Source organism: Anthonomus grandis, chromosome 1 (assembly GCF_022605725.1).
Source record: "Anthonomus grandis grandis chromosome 1, icAntGran1.3, whole genome shotgun sequence".
Lineage (NCBI taxonomy): Eukaryota > Metazoa > Arthropoda > Insecta > Coleoptera > Curculionidae > Anthonomus > Anthonomus grandis.
This window is the reverse complement of record NC_065546.1, coordinates 12,455,697-12,480,525: the sequence shown is the minus strand read 5'-3', so window position 1 is coordinate 12,480,525 and position 24,829 is coordinate 12,455,697. Positions and strand designations below refer to the sequence as shown.

Sequence of the window (24,829 nt, the reverse complement as noted above, 5' to 3'; positions counted from 1 at the left end):
ATATGTGTTGAACATTAAAAAATATATGTACGGACTTACGGTGCATATGGAGCAAATCCCCTAAGGAATGGTGGACCCATTTCGCAAGCTATTTTCATCGAATCTGGATAAGTTAAAAGGGCTACTTTGAGTTTTTTGCACATTATGTATTGAGCCTTCACCTAGAAAAGTCAACGACTATTTAAAAATTGCAATTTTAATTTAAGAAATTGAATTATGACATTTTGAATATCTACAAGGGATCTTAAAAATATTTAGATTTATATTAAGTATATGTTGTAACAACCTTGTATAAATACCTCTATATTTTGTTTTTAAATAGAAATATATTAAAATTAGTTAAAAAATATGTTCTTAAGTCGATGAATAAAATTTGTTCAGACATAGTGCTAAATAATGCCTACGTTCTCTTATATGGAATATTTCTGTTTTCGATTTAAATAGATAACTAACTTATAATCATTTCCTTTACACAATGGCTTTAAGAGAAAACTTCTCTAATAAAGCCTTTAATTTACGCATACCGAAAGCTTGAAATGGTTTAAGCCTTTATTTTTTATAATATAATTTTTAGTTTAAGTAGCGATCTATGAAAGAACTAATTTACTTGTTAAATGGAAGTAAATTTAGTGGAAAAGCTCTAATGACAGAATCAGAATGGTCCGAGTTCTTTTCTTTTAAAGCTTTCCTATGATTCTTTTTAAGTCAATTAAAAATCCAGTGGCAAGATTGGTAATGAATTTACTGCAAAAAAGACTATATGACTTGGCATTTAAATCTTAGCTTATTTTAAATCTTATTTAAGTAATTAAAAAGTAAGGTTAAAAATAAAGGCTTTGGTACCTTCTAAAATGTTATATCGAATGGTGTTATAGCACATTAGTGCCTAAAGAAACGAAGGATAAGATTGCAACTACTTGAAATGAACTGTTCCCACTTTTAGATAAGTATCTACAAACGAATACAGTTAACCACAATCGGGAAGGTTGTACAAACATACGTATTTTATATTTTGTAGGTAAAATCTATTAATGTACCTACCTAAAATATACATTTTTTAAATATAAAGTTCTGGATTTTTTCTTATTTCTTTTTTCTTAATACTGATTGTTACTCTTACCAAAACATGAAGACAGTAGGTACATAGAGCTCCAATGAGAAAAGTAGATATAATGCCGTTTATCATGCCTGAGAGCTTAAAAGCTTCTGGCATAGCTAGAATGCCGGTTCCAAGACATCCTTTTAGCAAATGAATTAAGGTCTCTGCATTCCTACAATTTAGATAAATATAAACTTAATTAATTAGAGAGAAAAAGATGCAAATTATTATTTGGATTAGAGGAAAATATTTTCTTACAAGATTTTACAAGCCTATTTATTATAGAGATTATGTTAAGATTATTTTAAAAAAATTATTGTAAAACTAAGCATACTTAGCGTTGTTTCCAATACCTTTATGTGACATTTTTTATTTCTGGTTTGAGGCAAGGAGAAATTAATTTAAGCAATTCAAATATACAGGATGTTACAGAATAAGGTGCTGATCCTTAAGAATGTCTATCCTTGGGTGGGTGATTTTAAAGAGGAAAGGTTAAATAAAGCAATGTCCTAAGCTCTTTTGCTTTTGAGCTACAGAGTGCTAAAGAAACTACAGAGTGTTAAAGTGTTGTGGTGGCCACTTTCAACAGCTAATCTAAACTATTTTTATTTTGGTTCACGTATTGTTCTTTTAATAGTAAAATAATATATGTATATAATTATGTTTATAAAATAAATAAATTTACTTTTTTTTACTAATAAATTGACCATGTACAGAAATTTGTTTTTTTTCTTCGATAATCGCAAAAAAAGTCAAGATATCAAATTTGCCTTAAAATGAATAGGGATTATAAGAATAGTTTTTATTTTATGGAAAAAAAGTTGCGTACATAATATTTTTCAAAAATATTTAGTCTACGTTCCTGTATGAACGTCACTGGTTCAACTTTTAAAAAATACTAAAAACATCAAAAAATGGCTGTTGATACTCATAGGGTGTGCGCTAAATTTCATAAACATATCTAGAAATTTTTTAAAATTATGATGAAACGATTTTTTTTAAAGATTTTGTCACTCTGTAGCTCAAAAGTTAAGGGGTTTAGGACATAGTGTTATTTAAACGTTTCTCCTTAGAGTCACTTAAAGATTAACATCCTTTAGCATCAGCATCTTAATCTGTAATAGGCTCTATAAAAGAAAACAAGGGATGAATTTATCCTTGGTTGTCCTAAAGTTTTACGTGAAATGAATAAGTCATCTATATTCCAGTTTCTAAATTCTATGTAAGATTGTCATTACACAATACTATTGAAAATTATGAGATATAAATGAAAACTGACAGGAAAACCACTAGTCATTGACTTCTAAAATTTCGGAAGTAGTTCTGCATACCATCATGACCCAGGACTTATTAACGTTAACATGTAGTTTATTTAATTTAGGTTATTGAATGAAATGATTTATATCTTTTTAAAGTTTGGTATACCTAAAAGGATTGATCCCCTATTTCGTAGTATTGCCTCAAATTATTCCCAAACATACCAAAGAACAGAGGTTGGAGCTCTGAAGAATTCCGGAATTCGCTAGAAAATATGTTGATTATATATATTTATATAGACTTTTTATTTTCTGCCCCCTATATAAATATAAAAATCTTTTTAAGTTGGAATAATATCCAAATTCGCAATACAACTCTTGAAAAATCATTTTGTAAGGAAAGGTATCAAAAGCCATGGCAAAATCCAATGCAACTTTTTGTCAAGGCTATCTATTGTATATTTTGTCATTAACCTTAAATCATAGCCACAGTCAATTTCTTTATAAGGTATAGTTTTTTTATTTTTTTTTTAATTAAGTTTAGCACTTGTATACATTTTATTAATATAAATTATAAATATGATAATAATAATAATAATAATAATATGCTTATTTTGTTAACCTTATAAAACCATCCGATACATAAATATATAAAATTAGTGTTTTCATTGTTTTACAAGAAGGAGTCAACAATAATGATTAAAAATAAAGAAATCGAAAAAATAAATGTAAAATTCAAAAATATTACACACTGCCAGTGTTGTCTGTAGAAAACCATGTTATCTGTACAAAAGAATCATTTAATCGCCTCTAGCAAGTAAGAAGGACATTTTTGAAATTAATATGCGTTTTTTTGCCATATCTAGCTAATAACAGTCTTACACTCTTTCAGTTTATGAGAAACTGACGTAATTTCTAATTCCATATATGTATCTTAAGTGTGTGAGTAAATTACATCACAACAGATACAATGACTCAAAATGAAAGTGTTAGTAAACTTAACTTTTAAAGATTTCAATAATAAATGTCTATGAAGATAAAGAAACTTCAGTGCGGGATATGCTTTTTGTAGACAGCCTTTAATATTGAATTTAAAGCACAACTCGAAATCCAGATATAAGCCTAAGCTTTTTGTAATTTTCTTATATGGCAATGAATCATCATCTATTTTCATGGTTATAAGAGGTTCAGTATGTTTCTTGTCTTTGCCAAAAATTATAAGTTTTGACTTGGATCTATTAATAAGAAGATCTTGACAATTTAAATCTAATAACAATTTATGTATATCCTCATTTATGGTTTCCTCTGCATTAATATATTCAGATAGAGAAAAACAAAAAAAACTGTGTATCACCAGCATATTAATATATCTTGCGGATTTTTAGGGAATTAGCAAGATAATTAGTATAAATCAAGAGCAAAGCACGCAAGAATAAGCTTTGTCAAAAACCATAGCTCACCCCGTCATGTTTTGATCTTTAACCTAATGTTTCAACAATCTTATTTGAAAGATAACAAATCATCAAAAGTAAAAATGTATGCTCTGAAAACACAAAAAAAATTGAGTTTGAAAAAGGAATTCATGGTTTATAGTATCACCTATAGAAACCTAATAGAATTAGGTCAGTGCAGGTTGCACAACCAAAACTAGATTAAAAGCCAGACTTATACAAAGAAATAATTTTATATAGATTCAGTGAGTGTTATATATGTAGATTCAGTGTTCAGATATATGTGTTAACGTTATTTTTGTATTAACTGAAGCTTGTGAGGATACTTATCGGCTACAATTATCAAGTCCTCAAACTACAGCATTTTTAGGAATAGGAATAACCCGAGAAATTTTTCAACAGTCGGCAAAAATGGAATCTAACAAGCAGCAATTTATTAGGTTACTTAGGTATGGCAATATCATTCAATAATTTATAGAATCAGGATTATTAAATGCGATAGGAATAGAATTTGTAATTTTTTATTGCAAATTTTTAAATTATTTAATTTTTTCCACAATTCCCGATAATCCTTCACACACAGTTATGAATTGTAAATTCAAGACATCTTTTTCTCTATAGCGACATTCGTTTGATTTCTAATCTGCTTAAAGACTTTTCAATACCCTTTCGTACGTGTTTTTTATATTTATTAAATGCTTTAGTTTTAATTTAATCATTGCTTGTATATTATTTGTTAACCAGAGTAGTCTACGTTTTTTGAAAACTGCATTTAACATATCGAAAATATTAAGTAAAGGTTCATTAAGGTATTGAATTTTTAAATTTATATCATTTAAGTTTATTTCATTCAAGTAAAAATATTGTCAAATTATGTAATTTCAAAAAATTAGTTAAGTTTTTATTAATGCGCTTAAGATTTGTAAAGTATACAATTTAAATATCGGATCTGTTACTTTCTAAAGACAAAGTGTAATACACCAAAAATTAATGGGAGCTAAAACATTTAAACTAAAGGCCTTCTGAAATTAATTAGGTATTAAATAAAATATTAATAAATAAACACGTAGCAAGGTAATAAATATAGTAGCTACTCGAGTCAGATTATTAATTAGTTGGCTCAAATTAACAAAGGATACGCTATTATAAAATACTTAGGAGTCTCAATATTTTCATATGTGGATCGCCCCCACATATAATTTATTATTTCATTAAAATTTAATGTTAATTTGGAGAAAATATCTTTAAAAACATCCATATATTCGGCTAAAAAGAATATAATATAAGAATAAAGTTCTTATGTAGTTGTCTATATAAGGAACCTAAGGCGTATTTTCTATTACTAATATCTACTTCAATGCACATCTGTTTAATTTTTATTTAGTTGGATTCTTCTTTGTAAAAAGACTTAGGTTTTTCCATATAAACTTCCAAATTTCATTATGACTGCTTTAGATTTTAGTTCTTCTTTAACAAGTTTAATTTTTGTATTTAACTGCATAATATGCATAATACATCTTCAAACTTTTTGATAGCGTTATCAGTGACTTGTTTTTCGATAGCTTCCATTTATTTCCAAAAATATTATTTTACTCGTTATTTCTTTGGATATATCTTTAGAAATTGCTTTCCTTTATTTGACAGCCTGTAAAAACGCCTATAACGGATAAGATATATTACGTTGATTAACCATTTATAGTATTTATCCGGCAGTCAAATTTAATTCAACTCCTTTGCATTTGATAATAGAATCGCTGGAAAATTATCATCAATAACTGTATTTATAAATAAAAACGTCTTTAATATCATATTAATTTAAACATTTTTGCTCCTCTTGGCAAAATATTAATAGACCTATCATTTATAACATCATTTGAGTGCGTCTTTTTAAAAATTGCATATAGTTTGACATATTTTCAAAATGTAGAGAATTTCCTTATCATTAGCAAGAACATTTCCAAGGCTTTTTATGTACGAAGATATATTGTCATGTCCGACTGCTCTATTGACCTGATCTTTATTGATTAGCTCAATTGGTCTTGTTAGTAAGACTTAAGACTTTAAAGCCAGAGAAGCTGAAGAACTACATTATTTTTTATTTTCTAATTAAAATGTTAGAATTTAATAAAAGTATTAAAAGGAAAAAAATCTATGTCTAACATATCTTTTAAAATAGAATGACGTTACGAATACTAGCCAAATCTTATCTTAGTCTAGGAGATTCTTATAAATGTTATTAATCCTCTAGAAAAAAAATTAAGACTATTAAGGCTGTCTTATACAGTGCATCCTAAAAGTTATGTCTAAATTCATTTAAAATTCAGGGGTGTGTTTGAAAAAAAACCACTTGGACCTGTCGATTTTTATTTGAAATTGCGCATTTTTGTACGTGAAGTTTGTATATACAGGGTTGCTAAAAAATAAATTATGACTTAATTTTTTCAATTGAAAGCACCTTTTTTATTTCATCTTTGAATTTCGCGTGGAATTCTACGTATGTTTCATGCATCATGTCCTATACCTAAAGTCAACAGTTATCAAAAAAAAGACGATTCATGTAACAAATAAAAAAAGAACAAAAATTAATTTAAATGTTCAAAATGGTTGCCATTCACGGCTTGACAATATCCAAGGCGATCAATAAAGTCTCGTTGCACATTTTCAATCATTTCCGGAGTTATGACGCGCACTTCTCTGCGAATTCTCTCTTTCAAGTCGTCTAGATTATTTGGCCTATTGACAAATACCTTCGACTTGTATGTATCCTTACAAAAAAAAGTCCATTGGTGTTAGGTCAGGCGACCTAGCAGGCCATTCGATGTGTCCTCTCCTTCCTATCCACCGATTGGGAAAGGTTTCATCCAAAAATGTACGCACAGTGGCAGCATAGTGCGGAGGAGTGCCATCTCGCTGGAAAATTAGTTCTTCGTCAAGATAGTCTGGGTCCAATGGATTTGGAAATAAAGCTAGTAATGCTGGAACCAATTCAATTTGGAGAAAATCGAGAAACACTTGTCCCGTTAAAGTCTGTTCAAAGAAAAAGGGACCTATTACTCTTCCGCGCACTATTCCACACCACACGTTTAGTTTTTGAGGGTACTGGGTGTTTACCTCCATCACCCAATGTGGATTTTCTATTGCCCAATATCGACAATTTTTCCTGTTCACACACAAATTATTATTTAGATCGCACATGTTTTGTAAGCGTTCACAAAACTCATTTCGCCTATCGAAATCGTCATCAAATAACGCTTGCACAGGAATAAATTTGTAGGGGTGGTATTTGTGCTTTTTAACTATTCGGTGAACTATAGATTTCGCCATGTGTAAATTTACCCGAATCTGCGATAGAGGAGTGCATGGATTTTCTTCCAAAGAAAGCAAAACGTCAAGTTGTTCATTTTCATCTCGAGCAGGACGACCAGATTTCGGCAGATCTCTAACATGACCGAATTCTCTAAATTTAGCCTCTATTCTACTCACCACCTTTTGATATATCGGAGGGTGATCAGGATGGATTTCATTTAATAATCGTTCAGATCGTTTCAGCTTCTCTTTGAGTACGTGTTCTATCACCAAACCCAATCATGCACAGAATTTCTATTTTTTCTCGTTCCGTTAACTTTACCATTGTGAAAACCGCAACTTTGCTCGTACACTTCACACTTGACAATATCTGTTTAACATACAACTGTCATACAGTTTCTATGAAAATACACGGTCACCAGCCAACAATAAAAAAAACAGGAATGAATGGGATTTTGCTCTGTATAAAAAATTCTCAGAGATAAGGTGACTCGTAAGGTGAACTTCAATAATAATGTTTGGTCGTCTTTTTTTCGATAACTGTTGACTTTAGATATAAAAAAAAATTCAAAAGAAAGAATAAGAAGAAATTCAAAAATGAAATAAAAAAAGGTGCTTTCATTTGAAAAAATTAAGTTGATGGTCGTAATTTATTTTTCAACAACCCTGTATATACAAACTTCACGTACAAAAATGCGCAACTTAAAATAAAAATCGACGGGACCGAGCGTTTTTTCGAATACACCCCTGAATTTTAAATGAATTTAGACATGACTTTTGGGATGCACTGTATAACTTTTTATACTTTTACAATGCACGAATGAATATTTTCTACTCATAGTAAAATTCAACCTTCGTAAAGCCCTATATTTCAGAATTTTAGATGTAGTTAGTAGCATAATAACTAGTTCATGACTTAAAAAAAAGTATTAATTCTTTCTTTTATCAATTTTTTTACAAATAACAGATAAATAGAGCTCGTCACTACTTCTGGTATCATTTGGCAACAACTTTAGCGCAATCAGCTACGAATTACGAGTCCGCCCGATTGATAAATGGTTTGTCGTTGATAATATATTTGTGCGTTAAGCGATATTGCCATATATCCACGTAAAGAATGAAACTAAATCATCCTGACTGATGATTATTATATTAAATCAATTTCTACAATCTTTAAATAAAATTTTATAAGTGAATACTTACGTTGTAGGACTTTCAATTTCCCTATGTAAATGTGGATCATAGTCATCTATGGTACCCTTTTCGGTCCTGTTAGGATCCCTAAAAATGTTAAAATATATTTTAAGACATCATTGACTTTGATAATTTAGCAAAATATAAATATTAAAAGCATTTAGATAAGCAAAATTACAAAACATATATGTGCTACAAGGCAAATAAACAAACCCAAAAAGCAAAGTTTTATTATTATTGCGAGGTAAACATGAATTCTGGATTTTGGAGTTAGATCAAGAATACACAAATATATTTCATTATTTTTATAGATATTTATAATCTAGCATGACCTCTAACTCAGATTAATAATAATAAACACACTATTTGTTATATTAAATGGCAGCAATAAATATAATTACTAAACAATTAATTTATTTCATACCAACTTTTTTGTTGCTTTATAAGATAATGATTTAGAATTATTGTTCTTTCCATAGTCCACTTATTTTTTATTTACACCATAATTTTGACTTCAATCACCAACGAGCAACTAACATTTCTTTGTGTATTGTTGTATATACAGACATTATTTAAAGATTATTAGAATTTAACATAGTAAAAGTACATATTTTTTGCGGAGATAATTTACTTTACAGTATTTACATCTACAAGGTTGTCAAAGAAATATAAAATAAATGTCGAAATATTTATTAAACGTCGTAAAATGTTAAATTATTTTTTATATATTTGTGATAAAAATTGGTTAATCTAAGTATATGAAATGAGAGGGAATATAAATTTAAATGCAAATTTGCTTTAAGACTCTTATAGTAGATACTGTATTTTTTATTACTTGTGGTCATGATGCATTCCTATGTTAACACTGAAACTGGACAATTAAACAATGAAAAAGTAGAGTAAATGTTTTTTGACATAGTTTGGTACCTTAGAATAATAAATACCTTAGAAATCAAGCAGCTGTTTAAAAGCAAAATTTATACATCTGCGAGATTTGTTTTTATTAACCTAGTTTAATTATCAAAAGAAAAAGTTTTAGCTCTTTTAATAAGCAAATAAAAATTATTATTAAATATGATTTTAAGAAATTCACTTATCAACATTTTTTAAAGGGATCGTATTTTAAGACATCTCTTGCAAAGTCTATGGATACAGATGGATTTCTCTTGGATATAATTCCAACAAAATCGATATTTTGCTAAATAATGTAAATTGTTTTTATTGCTTCTTTCCTTAAAAAGAAATTTCGATGGAATATACATGGAAATATTAAATTTTAGAAAGACCTTTTCAAAAAAAAATTATATTAATAATAGTAATTATCTTTATTAAACAAAAAAGCTTTATAGATAAAATAAAAAAAAAATACTATAAACAAATTGTTAATCGTACTTCCATTGCATTTATACTAGTCATCCCGAATAAAAAGATTTATTTAAAATGAAAATAAATTTATTATCTTTGGATCAAATGAGATATCATGGTAACATTGCTCAGAAATCAAACTTACATATATAATTACCATCGCCACAGTTAGATATAGTGGGAGATCTACATTTTCATATTTTTTAGGCTATTGTAATTAGACCATTGTCTTGTAATAGAAGTATTTTATTATTTCGCTTTGAAGGAGAATTTGCCTTCTCACCTAAATATCCAAAACAAATCAAAGATCTATTAAGAATGCTTTTTTAATAGCCGTCTTGAACTTCCTTTAAAGTTATGATTAAAACCTATGAAAATAATTTGATCGTTTTAACCCAAATATTACTAGCATCCTTTTAAAAGTACGCTATACAGAATGCTATATTTCATGTTACAGCTACCGCCCGAAAGATGAAGTGACTGATATACCTGTTGAATTGTATTTCCGGAACTTGTAGGAATATTCTAGGTGGCTTGTAGGAATATTCTAGGTGGCTGTCAGTTTGCGAATTTGTATACAAACTAAGTAGTTTTTTGTGACGTATATATTTTGTTATAAAACCATGAGTAATTGAGGTAAGTAAATGAAACAAATTAAAAGTAATTGTATGAAAATTATGTTAATTATAATTAAAAATACTTACTTTGGCGATATGCAACGTTTTGCCGGTAGGGATATCTTTGATGGCCTTTTTAAAAGACGCTAGTAATTTGAGCATCTAATAGGTATGCAGTATATATAATAAAAGAATGATAATTATTTGTTTTTTGGAGGGTAATACTTTGTGTCTTTGTGAAATTATAGATATTTTTTATAAATTTGCATTTTTTTAAATTGTTACCCAATTATTAAAAAATGATATTGGTAACCAAAGATTGTATAATATGTATGTATATTTACTTATGTTTATATTTTAATTTCAGCTATAAAAAACCACTCACTTTACATGAGCTTCAAATCGAGGCTGAGAATGCCTATATTGACGAAGATGATATGCCTGTAGAATTAGTGATTTTTCCACCCGAAACTGCAAACGAGTACCATACCGATGAAGATTCAGGTGAAGAGGACTTGGTAGATATAAATAATTTACCCGGAAGTCAACTTCGAGCACCTGTCGAAATCATGAATTCAAACAAAAGTTGTGAAAACTCTGATTCAGAGGCGGATTCTGACGAGGATGTTCCTCTTTCAGTACTTTGTGGCAAAACCAAATTTGTTTCAAATGTTACGAAAGCCCAAAGGGAGATTATAACACCAGCCAAATCTTTTCATGGACAAACAATGCTGCTCCTAACGATTTTCCTAATTTTTTAAGCCCAGTCGAACCTCCAAATAATATTTCTCCTTTGAATCTATTTAAACTATTTTTTGATAATGATGTTTTACATCTCTTGCATCTCTATACTAATAATTATACTAATAATTATTACAGCCAAAATAACCGTCCTGCAGATATAAGCGTTGATGAAATACATTGCTTCATTGGTATTTTGATGATTAGTGACTACGTTAGAGTACCAAAACGATTTATGTATTGGGAGATTGCTAACGACTCTCATAATGAATTAATTGCTTCCGCAATGTCTCGTGATAGATTTACATATATAATGAAAAACATTCATTGCTGCGATAATAATGATTTCGATAAAAATGATAAATTTTATAAAATGAAGCCTCTCTTCAATGCTTTAAATCAGCGTTTTATGTTATTTTCTCCGAATGAAGAAAATTACTGTATTGATGAGGCTATAGTCCCCTATTATGGGCGTCATCCAACCAAGCAGTTTATACGCGGAAAACCTATTCGCTGGGGCTACAAATTTTGGGTGGGATTAACCAGACTAGGTTATGTAACATGGTTTGAACCATATCAGGGTTCATTTATTCAGCGGCCTGCTCAATCCTATAAAGACTTGGCATTAGGCCCTGGTGTAATTTTACGATTTGATGATGCTCTATATACATCAAAAGTAAACTTAAATTTTCATTTTTACTTTGATAATTTTTTTACGAGCCTTCCATTATTAGACGTACTCACTCAGAGAGGTGTAAAAGCTACAGGTACTATTAGAGAAAATAGGTTTGGTTTATGTCCTATACCATCATCAAAGATTTTAAAAAAGTCTGAAAGGGGCAAATTTGAAAGCTCCTATGGTATGTCTAATGCTTCCAAAATATTTGTATGTAAGTGGAATGACAATAATGTTGTATCTATAGCTAGTAATGCATGTTCCTCTGAGCCTGTTCGGCAAGTAAAACGGTATTCTCAGAAAGAAAAAAAGATAATATTATTTGATCAACCAGATTTGATTAAAAGCTATAATGCAAACATGGGCGGAGTTAATCGGTCTGATCAAAACATCGGACTATATAGAATGTCAATCCGAAGAAAGAAATGATACTTTCCTCTCTTTTCTGACTGAGTTGATATGGCTGTAGAGAATGCATGGCAAATTCACCGACCTAAGGGGGGAAAATGGATCAACTTACATTCCGAAGAGCAATTGGCACTACTTTTCTGGAAACATATAAGAGACTTTTAAAAAGGGTACGCCCAAGATTATTAAATAATGCCCATGCCCATGCCTACTCTCAATATGATGGAATTGACCATCTAATTATATATCAAGAGAAGCAAACAAAATGTAGCAATTGTCACAAGAAAGTGCAGTTTAGATGCGATAAATGTGACATCGGGCTGCATCCCAAGGATTGCTTTAAGGAGTACCATACTGTATAACATAAGTACATACTATAGAATATTTTGACTTGATAAATAATTTAAAAAGTTTTAGTTGTATTATTAGTACCCCATATTACTAGCGACCTTTTAAAAGGACCCAAGTTTTTCGAAAAAAAATCTGGTTTAAAAAAATTGGATAAAATAAAAATGATTTAATTTGATTAGTAGAAAATATAATCAACCATTTTTAACAAAAATTTTAATTTTTTCTCTCCAAAAATTAATTCCGTAATATCTGGGTTAAAGAGGCGTTAATTTTAAATATTCAGGTAAATTCATATATTTACTGAGCTACTATCAACCTACATTGATTTTACTCATTCAATTGTGTCAAAAAATCAATTTGGATTTTTTTTTTTTGAAGGTTATATTTCCCCAAGTATCAGTAATAGTAAGACATAAAGTGGTAAAAACCACTTAACTTATTTAATCAATGAGAAAATGAACTCACTCGACATTTTGTAATGTAAAAATAAATATAATTTTTTTCAAACTTATGGTTCACCTTGTTGGCTAAAAGTGTTCATACCTATGTTATTAAAATATTACAAAAAATTGACGCATCATCAAAAGAATTAGTTAACATTAATAATTGTTTGAGATAATGGCATCTATAAGCAGGCATCTAAAAGTAATAAGGTTTACAATTTAAATTATAATTATACTGAGATCTGGGTATACAATAAATAGATATATATTAAATATGTATTTTAAAATTCTAAGTACTTATATTTTACATCTCTTTGTTTGAATAATAATATATTTAATGACGTTTTTACGACGACAATTCTGAAATAAATTATATTTTCAATCTTAAACTGAAGCGTCTACTATGCAAGTAAGCAACGAATATTGTCTAACTTCAAATTGAGTTATAGATTTTTATAAAATAGTCATATGAAGTGAATTTTAAACTCAATTTTAAGTTATCCCACCCACAAAATTACCATCACCACATATTTAGTGTTAAAAAGATGTAGAAAAGCAAAAGTTTAACACTTTTCTATTGTGCTTAGTGTACAATCTTAAGAGTACTTTGCTAACAATTATGATATAAAATGCGATTGCTTCCATAACCACTAATAAATTAATATGATACAAAAACTATTTTTACCACTGCTTTTCAAGAAGCTCTGAGGCCTCAGTAGGTTCTCTGAAAAAATATTGTAAAATTCTGCATTATCAAAAGTGCATTACTTTAAAAATATCAAATATAGACTGTCCGGTAATTATAGGGTATATAAGACATACAGTTCAGGAAATATACAGGGAAGAGTAATAAAAAGTTATTTTGTAACGAAGATCAACTGGAAAATGATAATTATATACCCAAAAAAATTGTAATTATTTTTTTGGCTCTATTTTTGATGAACTTTAATCAATGTTTAGTCCTAACATAACTTGCATTGATTTTATTTTTCTTTTTTGGCCTCTTTACTATATAATGTTTCTACACTGTAGTAAGATTATTTAGTATTCATAATATGATCTATTTAACATGTGAATTTAAATAGTTTAAGTGAGATGCTAATATTATATTTATTTTGCTATTAAATGTTCTCCAGATTTACTATTTTTTGTTTATTAAAAACAATTAAAAAATGTTGTTGGTACCATTATTTTGCTACTCCTAAAGCATGAAAAGAAGCAATTTTTGCTATAATAGATAGAATCTATCACAAATTAAGTCCAAAGAATTACCTAAATAGACCGTTCTAGGCTTTAAAAATTTATTAAATAAAATTTTAAATACTTTGCCAATTTTTACATAACGTAATTTGAAAACTTTAATTTGAACTTTTCTGTATATTGTGTCCAATTTTCGTTATAATTACAGGGCGTCTCGTTTCTTTTTGAATTTAAAATATCCCGGTTTTCTAAATCCTGGCTACTTTTTTGTGAAATAATAATGCGGCAAACTGAATTAAGCTAACTCGTTTTTAAAACTGAGCAATATCATAGCTCGCCTCTGTATAAATTAAAAACTGATACTATATTAATACCCTGAATTTTTTGACTCGGAAAAATTTATCTAGTTTTCCTCACTAAAATTGTGGTTAGAACTATTAAAGCTTTTTAAATTTTAATGATTACTCTAAAAAGCAAAAAAACTTTATATTTAGGTTTAAAATTATCACTATTAGGGCGCTAAAATCAGAAAAAAGTTTAGGAGGAAAATATGACATTTTATTAAATTAAAAACTATTTTAGGTAATAATATTTTTCTAATTTACTTCTAATTTTTAACACTCAAGAAACGCAAATATATTTAATATAAAAAAAGCTAACAAAGTTTTCCTCGTTTTTTATCTTCCTTCTAATTTATTGAATAACGCTTATGTTGTAATAAATGTTTTAATAGAAATATTAACATACACCGAATGCATTTGTAAATAGGTAAAAACACTACATGATAATTTGTTATATACAATATATTTTAGCTGTCAATTTACATGTTTAAAATTATTATTATTCATAACATGCCATTAATATTATTGTAGATGTGAACATTTTACACTCAGATATAAAATGTAAAATCGATTTAAAAAGAACAGCTTAAATTACGACAAATGAATGAAGTAAAAAAAGATATAAGTATAATCCATATTAAGTAAATCAAAAATATAATAAAATACATAAATATAATGTTCTACAGCTACATCCAGAAGATGCCGAAAGATGTAACTGCGGTATTATGTAATTTTTATGCTGATGAAATTAGACACACTTCAAATGGGCTCAAAAGTAATATAGTCGGATAAGGCCTATGTAAACCGCCCGGCAGCTCTTTTTTCTACTTCATCAATTTTTGGTAAACCATGGTCTTTAGCTTCAGCTTTACCTCTTTTTACTATAATAGCTCCATACTTCTGCTATGTTGTTGGCATCCGTAATTATCCCTCCATTGTTAATATTTATGTATGTAACTTAAATTCACCGGACAGATATTTGACTGTATCATATAATTTGTGGGATCTGTTTATCTTTGTATATTTTTCAAGTTTTGCTGATTTTTGCCGTTTTTGCAGGATTTTTGGATGTGAGTAAATAATAACACTTTTAATAAAGCCTTCTTATTTACCGGGGTAATAGTTTTGGCCAGGAGTAGTCTCCTTCGGCCTTTGTTCTCTAAGGCCGCTTGTTCTTTTCGTCAACGAGTGATTTATATTTATCGGTTCCAGATTCATGGTTTTGTTCACACCAGACACAATTCATGTTTTGATTGCTTCCTACGTTTGATGTGTCCGCCAACGTGTTCTTGTAAGAGTATAGTCTAGTCTAGTGTGATTTTTAACAAATATTATACTATGCCTTGGTAAATAGAAAATCCTCCCTTAATAAAAAAATTTAAAAATACTTCAACATATTTATTGTTAGACGAAGGCGTTAGCATCTCCAAACTAAAATGTTCTCAACCAGCCAGCTCACAATGCTCAGAGGCCAAGTCGATTTTTATTTCAAAGCATATAGGATCGTTTAATTGGAGCAAAGAATTCAATTCTTTTAAAATAACAAAAACCTATAAGACGTTTAGATACTCTACGTAAGAAATCACTTTGTGCAACCTATTCTATATATATATATATATATATATATATATATATATATATGTTATATAATTTCCTTGATAACATATATATATATGTTATCAAGGAAATTATTTAGAGCATGTTATTAAGCTTTTGTATATTTAATTTATTTGCGTTTTTTAAGTCGAGTTGTAAAATTGTTCCTCTTCAGTTTTTTGTTATTAGGTGTGATAAAAAAAGTATGTTCATGGGTTGAACTCCAAAGCAAGAAAACGTTCTTAATTACTTAAAAGCTAACAGCAAAATATTCTTGTGTATAATATACGAAAAATATGATTATATGAAAAGTAATTAATATAATTTTTGGATATCAAAAGCTTAGAACTGTGACACAATGCCTAAATGTACGAGGATTGTAAAAAAAATTCATCTTGGAAAAGGTGACTTCCTGTAAATAACAATCCCCCAAAAAGTACTGAATAATTGTCCAATGTTGAGAAAGCAGATTTTTAAATATTCAAAAAAGGTACTTTTTATAATGAAGAAGATTTTGTTATGGCTGCTAATGTGTTGAATTGTATTAAACATTTCTGAAAACATCATAAGCATTTTAAACTGAGAAGCTTGATAAATCACATTTCTAACTAATTTTTGAAGCAAATAAAAATTATAACATTTAATACTAAACTTATTTAAACTAGGTGATGATGTTTAAAAACGTAGTATTTGTTTGGGGATTAATCAGAAACACTTTCAAATTATATACTTTGTTTAACTGAAGTTGCTCTACACTGTAGTTGAAAAAGCAGAGAGGGTCATCAACTATGAAAAAGTTGGGTTGGGTTGGGTTGGGTTGGGTTGGGTTATTTCGCTACGCCGAAAACCAACGAGGTTTGTGAGGCCAAGAACGCACCGGCTTCATTGGTCGTTTAAAAAAGATCAACGCTGCGAGAAAAAACTATAAGCTTAGCTTTGGTAGAGCACTGGACAAGGATTAGGGTGAATGGTGACTGATCACAAAAGAGTTTCCTATCGGCAAAGATCTGGGGGTTGGTCATCAGACGGTCTCCTAAGGCAGTTAAGAGCAAGAAGTGTTCTACGCACTGACTTATATAGAAGATGAGCTGGTTATAGGTAGATCCCTTAAGGTAGTGTTGATCGCATGCAGAGCGGATGCGGGATCATAAAAAGTGGTGCATGAAAACGAGCATCTTTGTCAATCCTAATTAAACCAAGGTCATATTTACGAAAAGGAAGAATCTTGCAGGCCACCAGAAACCTTTATAAACAGCAAAGGCTGGTCTCTCTGGGCATTGTAGGTACGATAAAAACCACACAGGTGCATCGTTTAACATGCTTCTAAGTTTGCCGGAACTTCAACGCATATCGGAACTCCAACGATAGCAGGGCAGATATACATCACTAAACTAGGAAAGAAAGAATTGCCAATTCTGCTACCTCCCAATGCTAAACCAGAGGACTATATATATGGCTAAGAGGCAATATTGACACTATATGACTAATATAGAAAGGAGGGATGAATGAACTGATGGTCGCACAGACGGTTCAAAAATGGCTCACATAGGGCTACCAGGAGCTGAAATTGAAAACACCTATCGAGGACAAGCTTTCTTGCTTGAGAAATGCGCTTAAGAGATATCGCTTAAGAGATAAGACTTTTAAGCAAAAGTTTTCGCTATTCTGGCTGCAGCAAATCAAATAAACTCCATAAATTACCATAATTATTCATTCCAACAGCCTTAAAAGTAATTAACAATGCAGGAATGCACTGGATAGGTTGGGTAGGGGAGTAACAGTCCGAATGTATTGGATTTCGGGACACAGCGGAGTGGAGGGCAATGAGCGGGCGATTTGGCTACCCTATCTTGGACTAAGTAAGAAAATCATATTTACCATATCCTATACAACTGGGCATGGAAAGACTAAAAAAATTGAAGTGGGAACAGCGTTTGCCGACAGGCCTAAGAGCGGCTATTAAATTCAAGTAAAGCTAGAATCACCCTTTATTAGAAGGACAAGTCACCGGCTTGGGGAGACTAGAGCGGGTGACCTGGTTTCAGTGGTTTTAGGCCTATCCGCCGGACACTTATTCACGTCTTCCACCATTATTACTACTAATACTTTATTAAATAAGTGGGATTTGATTAATCCATTATACGTAATTCCACACAACAGTTTCCAACAGTTTACTTTCTTGGAGTACCGACTTCTGCAAGGAATTCGGAAAGGGGGATTCGCGGATACTTGGACAAACCCCCAAACACAAATTAAATTGGATAAGTACGGATAAATTTAGGTTTATTAAAAAATTAGCTAAAAATACCTTTTCAAATTTGGGATACTCTGATCATTGGCGATGTTTTCGAAAAATATCGGACAGAATGCAGGCAGTTTTATTATTTAAAATGCTTTCTTCTCAACATTGGAAAATAATTTATTTTTTGTGAAAGAATTGTTATTTGGAGTAAATCGCCCGAATTTTTTTTAAATCAGACTTTACATTTTGACTTACTCTTACACTTCTTCCTAACATTTCGTCAGCAAGTGTCACCTTATGAAATCCTAAAATTGTATCAATTATTTTTCATAGAATCATTAAACATAAAAGTATTTTGCTGTTATCTTTTGTATCTTTTAAGCACAAGCAGAGGTTTCTATGGAAAATCAATTTTGTTCGTAAACCCATTAATAAGAAAGTTTTCTGTTTAAAATTGCAAATAAATAAAATACTAAAAAAATTACAAATTGTTAAAAAAAAACACAAAGTTATCCTACGTAGAGCATTTGAACTAAATACAAACATTCCTTATTTAAAAAAAAAAATGAATCCTTAGTTATATATTCTTTCAAATAAAAATGAACTTCTTTGAGCATTGTGGGCAGACTTGTTAAAAGTATACATAATATAGAAATGATTCCATTAAAATCTGTTGAAAAATTTTTAAATATTTCTCGTGCGGATTTTCTCTGTACCAATGCCAGTGTTTAATGTGTGATACCTTATGTTATGGTAGAAAATCCCACTGCTACATAGGCCTAATGTGGTCATATTACATTATTTATGTCAGGCTTTGATATGTCAAATGGTGATCCTATATTGTGATACATCATTTTAAAGATTGTACCTACAATCTTTCGCCCAACGGTGTATAAAAATTAAGGGTTATAAGGACTTATAAACAGCAAGGATGTAAAAACGTGTTTAAAAAATAAACAATTTATTCACTTCACAGATTTGTTTTATTTATTAGATGTGCTACAATATTCGCGAGACATTTGCAATTCCTCACGAACATTGCCAAGTGTTTTTCCGCTAATATCTCTACATTCGCGAGTAATTCGATCCTTTAAAACATTAATATTTCCAGGTGGGGTTTTATAAAATGTTCTTTTTAAATACCCTCAAAAGAAAAATCTAGCCGTGTTAAGTCTGGCGACCGTGCGAGTCATTCAATTATATTGAATTTATATATACGGGGTGTCCCAAAAGTATGGACACACCCAAAAATCTTGGGAAATATGGGCGCTAGAAAAATTTTTTAAATACAAAAGTTTTGGGGAATCAATCGGTGCATCTGATGGTGACTTTAAACTTGACCTTGAGCTTGACCTTCAAGGTTATTTGAAGGTCAAAGGGATTTTTTTAAATAGGAACCCCTATTTTTGACACCGGATTCTGAAAGAGCGGAAAATTTTACGTCCGGGTATGTATTGAGATATGAGGTTGAAGTAATCCCAAGAGGTCAAATAATAAGGATTCCATTTGAACAAATGAGGTCGACCTTCAAATGACCTTGAAAATGAGGTTTAACGTCAAATTCAAGGTCACCGTTGGGTTCCTCGTTAAGACTTACCTAGGGTATGACCTTTATTTGTTTTCTTTTACCATTGAACTCGCGAGATTTTTAAGAAGTCATTATTTGACCTCTCGGGATTACTTTAACCTCATACCTCAATACATACCCGGACGTAAAATTTTCCGCTCTTTCAGAATCCGGTGTCAAAAATAGGGGTTCCCATTTAGAAAAATCGCTTTGACATTCAAATAACCTTGAAGGTCAAGCTCAAGGTCAAGTTTAAGGTCACCATCAGATGCACCGATTGATTCCCCAAAACTTTTGTATTTAAAGATTTTTTCTAGCGCCCACATTTCCCAAGATTTTTGGGTGTGTCCATACTTTTGGGACACCCTGTATAAACTATAATTATAAAAAAAATATTTGGACTTAACGACGTTTATTACCATACATTTTTATTGGTAAATCCCTTCAACTTGCATTAATTTTTTTGGCAAAGTAAGATAGAAAATTGTTTGCCAATTAAAATTACATGTGACACTATGAGGCAACCATTTGACCTCTCAAAGTTTACGTTGATAAAATGTCTTTTATTACCACACAATTCTGTTTACTATTCGCTTATACGTCAACCGATTTTGTTTGTTTTTAGTTTTTAGTTAGATAGAAGAATATATGCCCTTTAAAATGATGTATCATACTTAGGGTAGCCATTTGAAATACAAAAGTTTAAGGTCGATAAAATATCCATTATTTCTAGTCATTTTTGGTCACTATGCGCTGGTACGTCCACCTATTTAATTTTTCTTGGCACTGTTGAATAGTTATTTTAATGCTGCTTAGAATAATGTTACACGATTATGATTGCCACTTGACATATCAAGATGAGGTTAGCTGGATATGAGGAGGTAAATGACAGAACTTTGTCACATATAAAATTAAACGTCCCGGTGGTTCGTGTTAAAATGAAAGCACGATAAATTTTATCTCCGAGTTAATTTTTGCTTTATTTTATTTGCTTTTAGTTGCTGAATTTTATTTGCTTTAGTATACTAGAAAAACAAATAATAATTAAATTTTTATTATAGTTTTTAATTTAAGAAAATGTTTCATTTTCGTTTAATTTTTTTTTATCTTTTCGTTTCATGTACGGTAATAGTTTTAACCTGAATTAGAATTTTCAGCTTTTTAAAGCAATTATTACGAATTAAAGAGTTTAGCTTTACACACCATTTTAATGAAAAAAAAATAGGTATCTCAGAGATACAACGAGTTAGCTTAAAATGTGTATGTATAATTACAGAGATGCTCTGCAATAACAATAAAAATGAGACACAGTGTGCACTCTCAGAATTATACCCTATATTTACTGGACACTGTCTAATATTTCTAAATTTCTAAAATGGGTATTTTTGAACTTAATTAACAACAGCATATATACTTAAGGTATAATAAGGTTTAAATATACAGGGAATTATAAAGCTCACGGCCACTTCTTCCGGGGCGTAACATAAACCTTTTTCTAAAACAAAGTTTTAATATTTTTTCTATTCCTAAAACTAAATTTCTAAGAGTTGGCGAGATTTTTTATTTGATAAATATTATTTTGTTTTCAGTAAATTGTGTTAGTGGTTCATAGGTTTTAAATACTATATAAACATAAATTATTCAAATTAGGATAAAGCTCATTCATTTGATGTACGGCCTCGCAAAATGCAATCGCGCTCGAGAATTTATGCCGATTAACTCTAATTTATCAACCTCATCAAACAGACGTCTGCTGGGAGAAAAATTGTTTTAGAAAATTCGTTCTCGATTATGTAGAACAGGATGTTTAAGTTAAAAAGACGCGCATGGTGGAAGACCAAACGTCGATGATGATGATTTAAAGCAGCGTGTGCTTTTGTGTGTTAGAGAAGAACCTGGTATTAGAATTGGACAAATTACTTTAGCAAAAGAAACAAATTAAATAAAAATCTGGCGAATTTGAAAGGTATATCAGTTTAATCCTTATCATTATCAAGGACTTCAAGGTTGTTTTCTTGTGGATTATGCTTCAAGAATAGTTTTTTGCAATTGGCTATTGTAGAAGCGTGTAGCAAATTAGATCTTTCGATCATCTATACTGTTCACTGATAAACCGAAAGTTAATAATTTTCATAACATCAGCAGCAAGTTGAAAATCCTTATGTCATTACTTAATGCAGACATCAGCAATGCTTCTCTCTTAATATTTGGGGAGGGATAATTGGTCCGTTTTTTATTTATCTAAAAGGTTGACCGTAGAAGCGTAATAATATAGACATTTTATAGAAACAAGCTTGGCCATTTTACTTTAAAATGTTTTACTTATGGCGAGACAGCTAATGTGGATAAAGCACGATGCACTTTAATATTTTAGCGGCACTGCTAGGTAATTTTTGAACGAAAACTATCACCGGCGATGGATTGGTTGAGAATCCTTGTACCTTGGACAGCTTAGCAAAACTTTATTGTTAAGAAATTTTATGTAAATTAAAAATTGTATTAAAATAACTTTTCAATTTGTACCAAATGTATTTTGAAGAGGCAGAACAAACAATTTAAGAGTCTTCATAGCCAATCTATTTTTCTGATCAACTCTTAGAATTTCATACGCATGAAAGATTTTCTTCAAACGCTTTTTCTCGAAGACAGGCTTAGGCAACTTTTTAAAAGCGTACTTTCTTTAAGGAAAAATTATTGCTTTTTCTAAATTAGACCCTTAAATTATGTGATCCATTTTTCAATAACAAAAAAGTTAGCCAAAAAATAAGAACATGTGCTGCTCTTCTCAACGCCACTGATCATTTAAAAATTTCTGCTTATGGCGATTGCAATCGATTGCAATCTGCGAATGCAATTTTTTTGCCAACTTTAAAGCACCATCTTTAAATGGTCTTTTCCTTGGGCGGCTTAGAAAGAAAATTTAAAATTTTATCTTAAACAACGTTTATGTTGTAGCAACCTAGTAGTGGGCCGGACTTTTGTAAAACTCTGTATACATATGGTAGTAAATTTATGTAAATTATTTTAAGTTAAACAAACTCCTACTAATAGAAAAGAAGTATTATGTGTGATTTCGCAGCATTAATTTTTTATTTACAAAAATTAGCTTGCACTTATTATTTTTTAGCAGATCTATTGCATCGTTTGTTTTACAGCTTAAGTTGTATAAACTTTTAATGTTAATAAAAAACCTAAAATACTTACTGTTTTTGCCCAATGGGCTCTAATTTAAGTTCTTGAGTCATTTTATATAATATTTTTTTAGTTCTTCATCAGTGAGCACCATCAACACTGGAACATAATTTGCGGTTGAATATCTGAAACAAATAATATTTCTAAATATTATGATTGGATAATTTTATTTCAAATTAAAAAAAATAAGTTTTTAATAAAATTAAATACTTTTACATTAAAAATCTGTGTGTTCCTGCATATACATACATAACTTTTTTTTTTATATACAAACATTATTAATATTATTTCGCATTTAGTTATTATCGGAATATGTAACCGAATAAAAGCAATTGTAGCATAATTGTGACCCGGAAATATAATAATATCATATTTATGTTATTATTATTATAGTGATCTTTATAATATATTACATATTCTATAAGATTCTACGTAATAATAAATTGTAATAGCCCAGCAAACACTTATTGTCCTTGGGACGTACTATATTGGTCGCAAATGTCCTGCGTGGGATAGTCCAAATAAAAATACTATGGGACGTCTCTTGGACGTCCTGGGAGGGATTGTCAGATTTCGAATATTTATGGGATGTCTCCTGAATATTTATCATGATATCTAAATTCTATAATCTAAAAGACTTTATATTTGTAAGCAGTAGTCATTAATGTAGATATACCTTTTCTAAATTTTTAAAAATATTTTAATAAAGGTGGTTCAGTTTAAACGTCATTAATTTAAATACGCGATAGAGAGCTTAAAAAGAAATAGACTTTCATTATAAAATTTTTCTCAGAAATGTTTAATAGCAAAGATACAGGGTGTTAAAATTAAGAATAATTATTTGTTTATTTATCATAACTTTTAAACTACTAGCTCAATTTTAATGAATTTTTGTAGGACGTTATTGTAGTAAATTGTCAATTACTGATGAAGCCAATTTTTAAAAAAAATGCCAGTATCGTAACATACGGAGGGACTTGGTCCTTTGTTGCCTCAAATTTGCGAGGTGATAAAAATTTTTTTTTATAAGAAGTCAAGTGTTAGATTATGATTTAATGCACTATTTTTAAAATATCCTAATTTAGTTGTTCAGAAACGCCAGTTAAAATGCTGCATAAACTTAAAAAAAAAGAAAATTAGGCTTGAATCTTAAATTAAACCTGTCAAATGAAATAATGACTTGAGGCAACTTTTGATCATCTTTTATAATCAACTTTTTCACAAATCTAAGCCCGATTTCCTTTTTTTTTATAAATTTTTGCAACATATTAGCAGGTATTTCTAAACAATTAAATTAAGATATTTTAAAACCAGTGTCAAGGTTTACAGAATAGAATACATAAAATAAATACATATAATATGTAATATATACATAAATATAACAAATATAAATATAAATATATAAAATATACATGTAATATATACATATAAATATAATGAATACATACAGTGTGATGACTTTAACTGGAATAAATTTAGTTAAAACTAATCAAAATTTATCTCGCAAAATTCCTGAGACCCGTCGATTTTTTTTTTCACATTTCAAGATAGTTTTTGTATTTTTTCACCTACAGTGGGGGTCCAAATTAACCTCAACTTTTTTTTTCAAATGGAAAGCCACTTTTTTTAAACTCTCATTGAAAAGAGCCCTTTTTCTTGATTAAATTGCCCTATTTACTTTTGTGATTATCTAAAGGAGAAATACGAAAAAAAAAATAAAAATCATTAAATTATTAAAGGTTGCGTTTAATGTATAAGATGCTCAAAATGAGCACCATTTACTT

The 24,829-nt window shown here is 29.7% G+C and overlaps 1 protein-coding gene and 1 long non-coding RNA gene across 4 annotated transcripts in view; both read right to left on the bottom strand.

Annotated features, from left to right (window-relative positions):
• Positions 1-24,829, bottom strand: part of LOC126750706 (proton-coupled amino acid transporter-like protein CG1139) — a 46,576-nt gene that overhangs the window by 8,384 nt on the left and 13,363 nt on the right. The window contains exons 2-6 of one of the 3 annotated variants that reach the window (XM_050460413.1): positions 23,058-23,170; positions 13,593-13,631; positions 8,316-8,393; positions 1,121-1,271; positions 40-161 (exon numbers count right to left, since the gene is read on the bottom strand). In XM_050460413.1, coding sequence (XP_050316370.1) covers positions 40-161; positions 1,121-1,271; positions 8,316-8,393; positions 13,593-13,631; positions 23,058-23,098 — 431 coding nt within the window. In that variant the 5' untranslated portion in view covers positions 23,099-23,170. Of the gene's footprint in view, positions 1-39; positions 162-1,120; positions 1,272-8,315; positions 8,394-8,730; positions 8,799-13,592; positions 13,632-23,057; positions 23,171-24,829 lie in introns of those variants that run through there. The other 2 variants (XM_050460429.1, XM_050460422.1) reach the window with 2 other exon arrangements.
• On the bottom strand, positions 16,547-23,036 carry LOC126750725 (uncharacterized). The gene is made up of 2 exons (XR_007665806.1): positions 19,823-23,036; positions 16,547-19,633 (listed from the first exon to the last, which is right to left on the bottom strand). It is a non-coding gene; the product is annotated as an uncharacterized LOC126750725 (long non-coding RNA).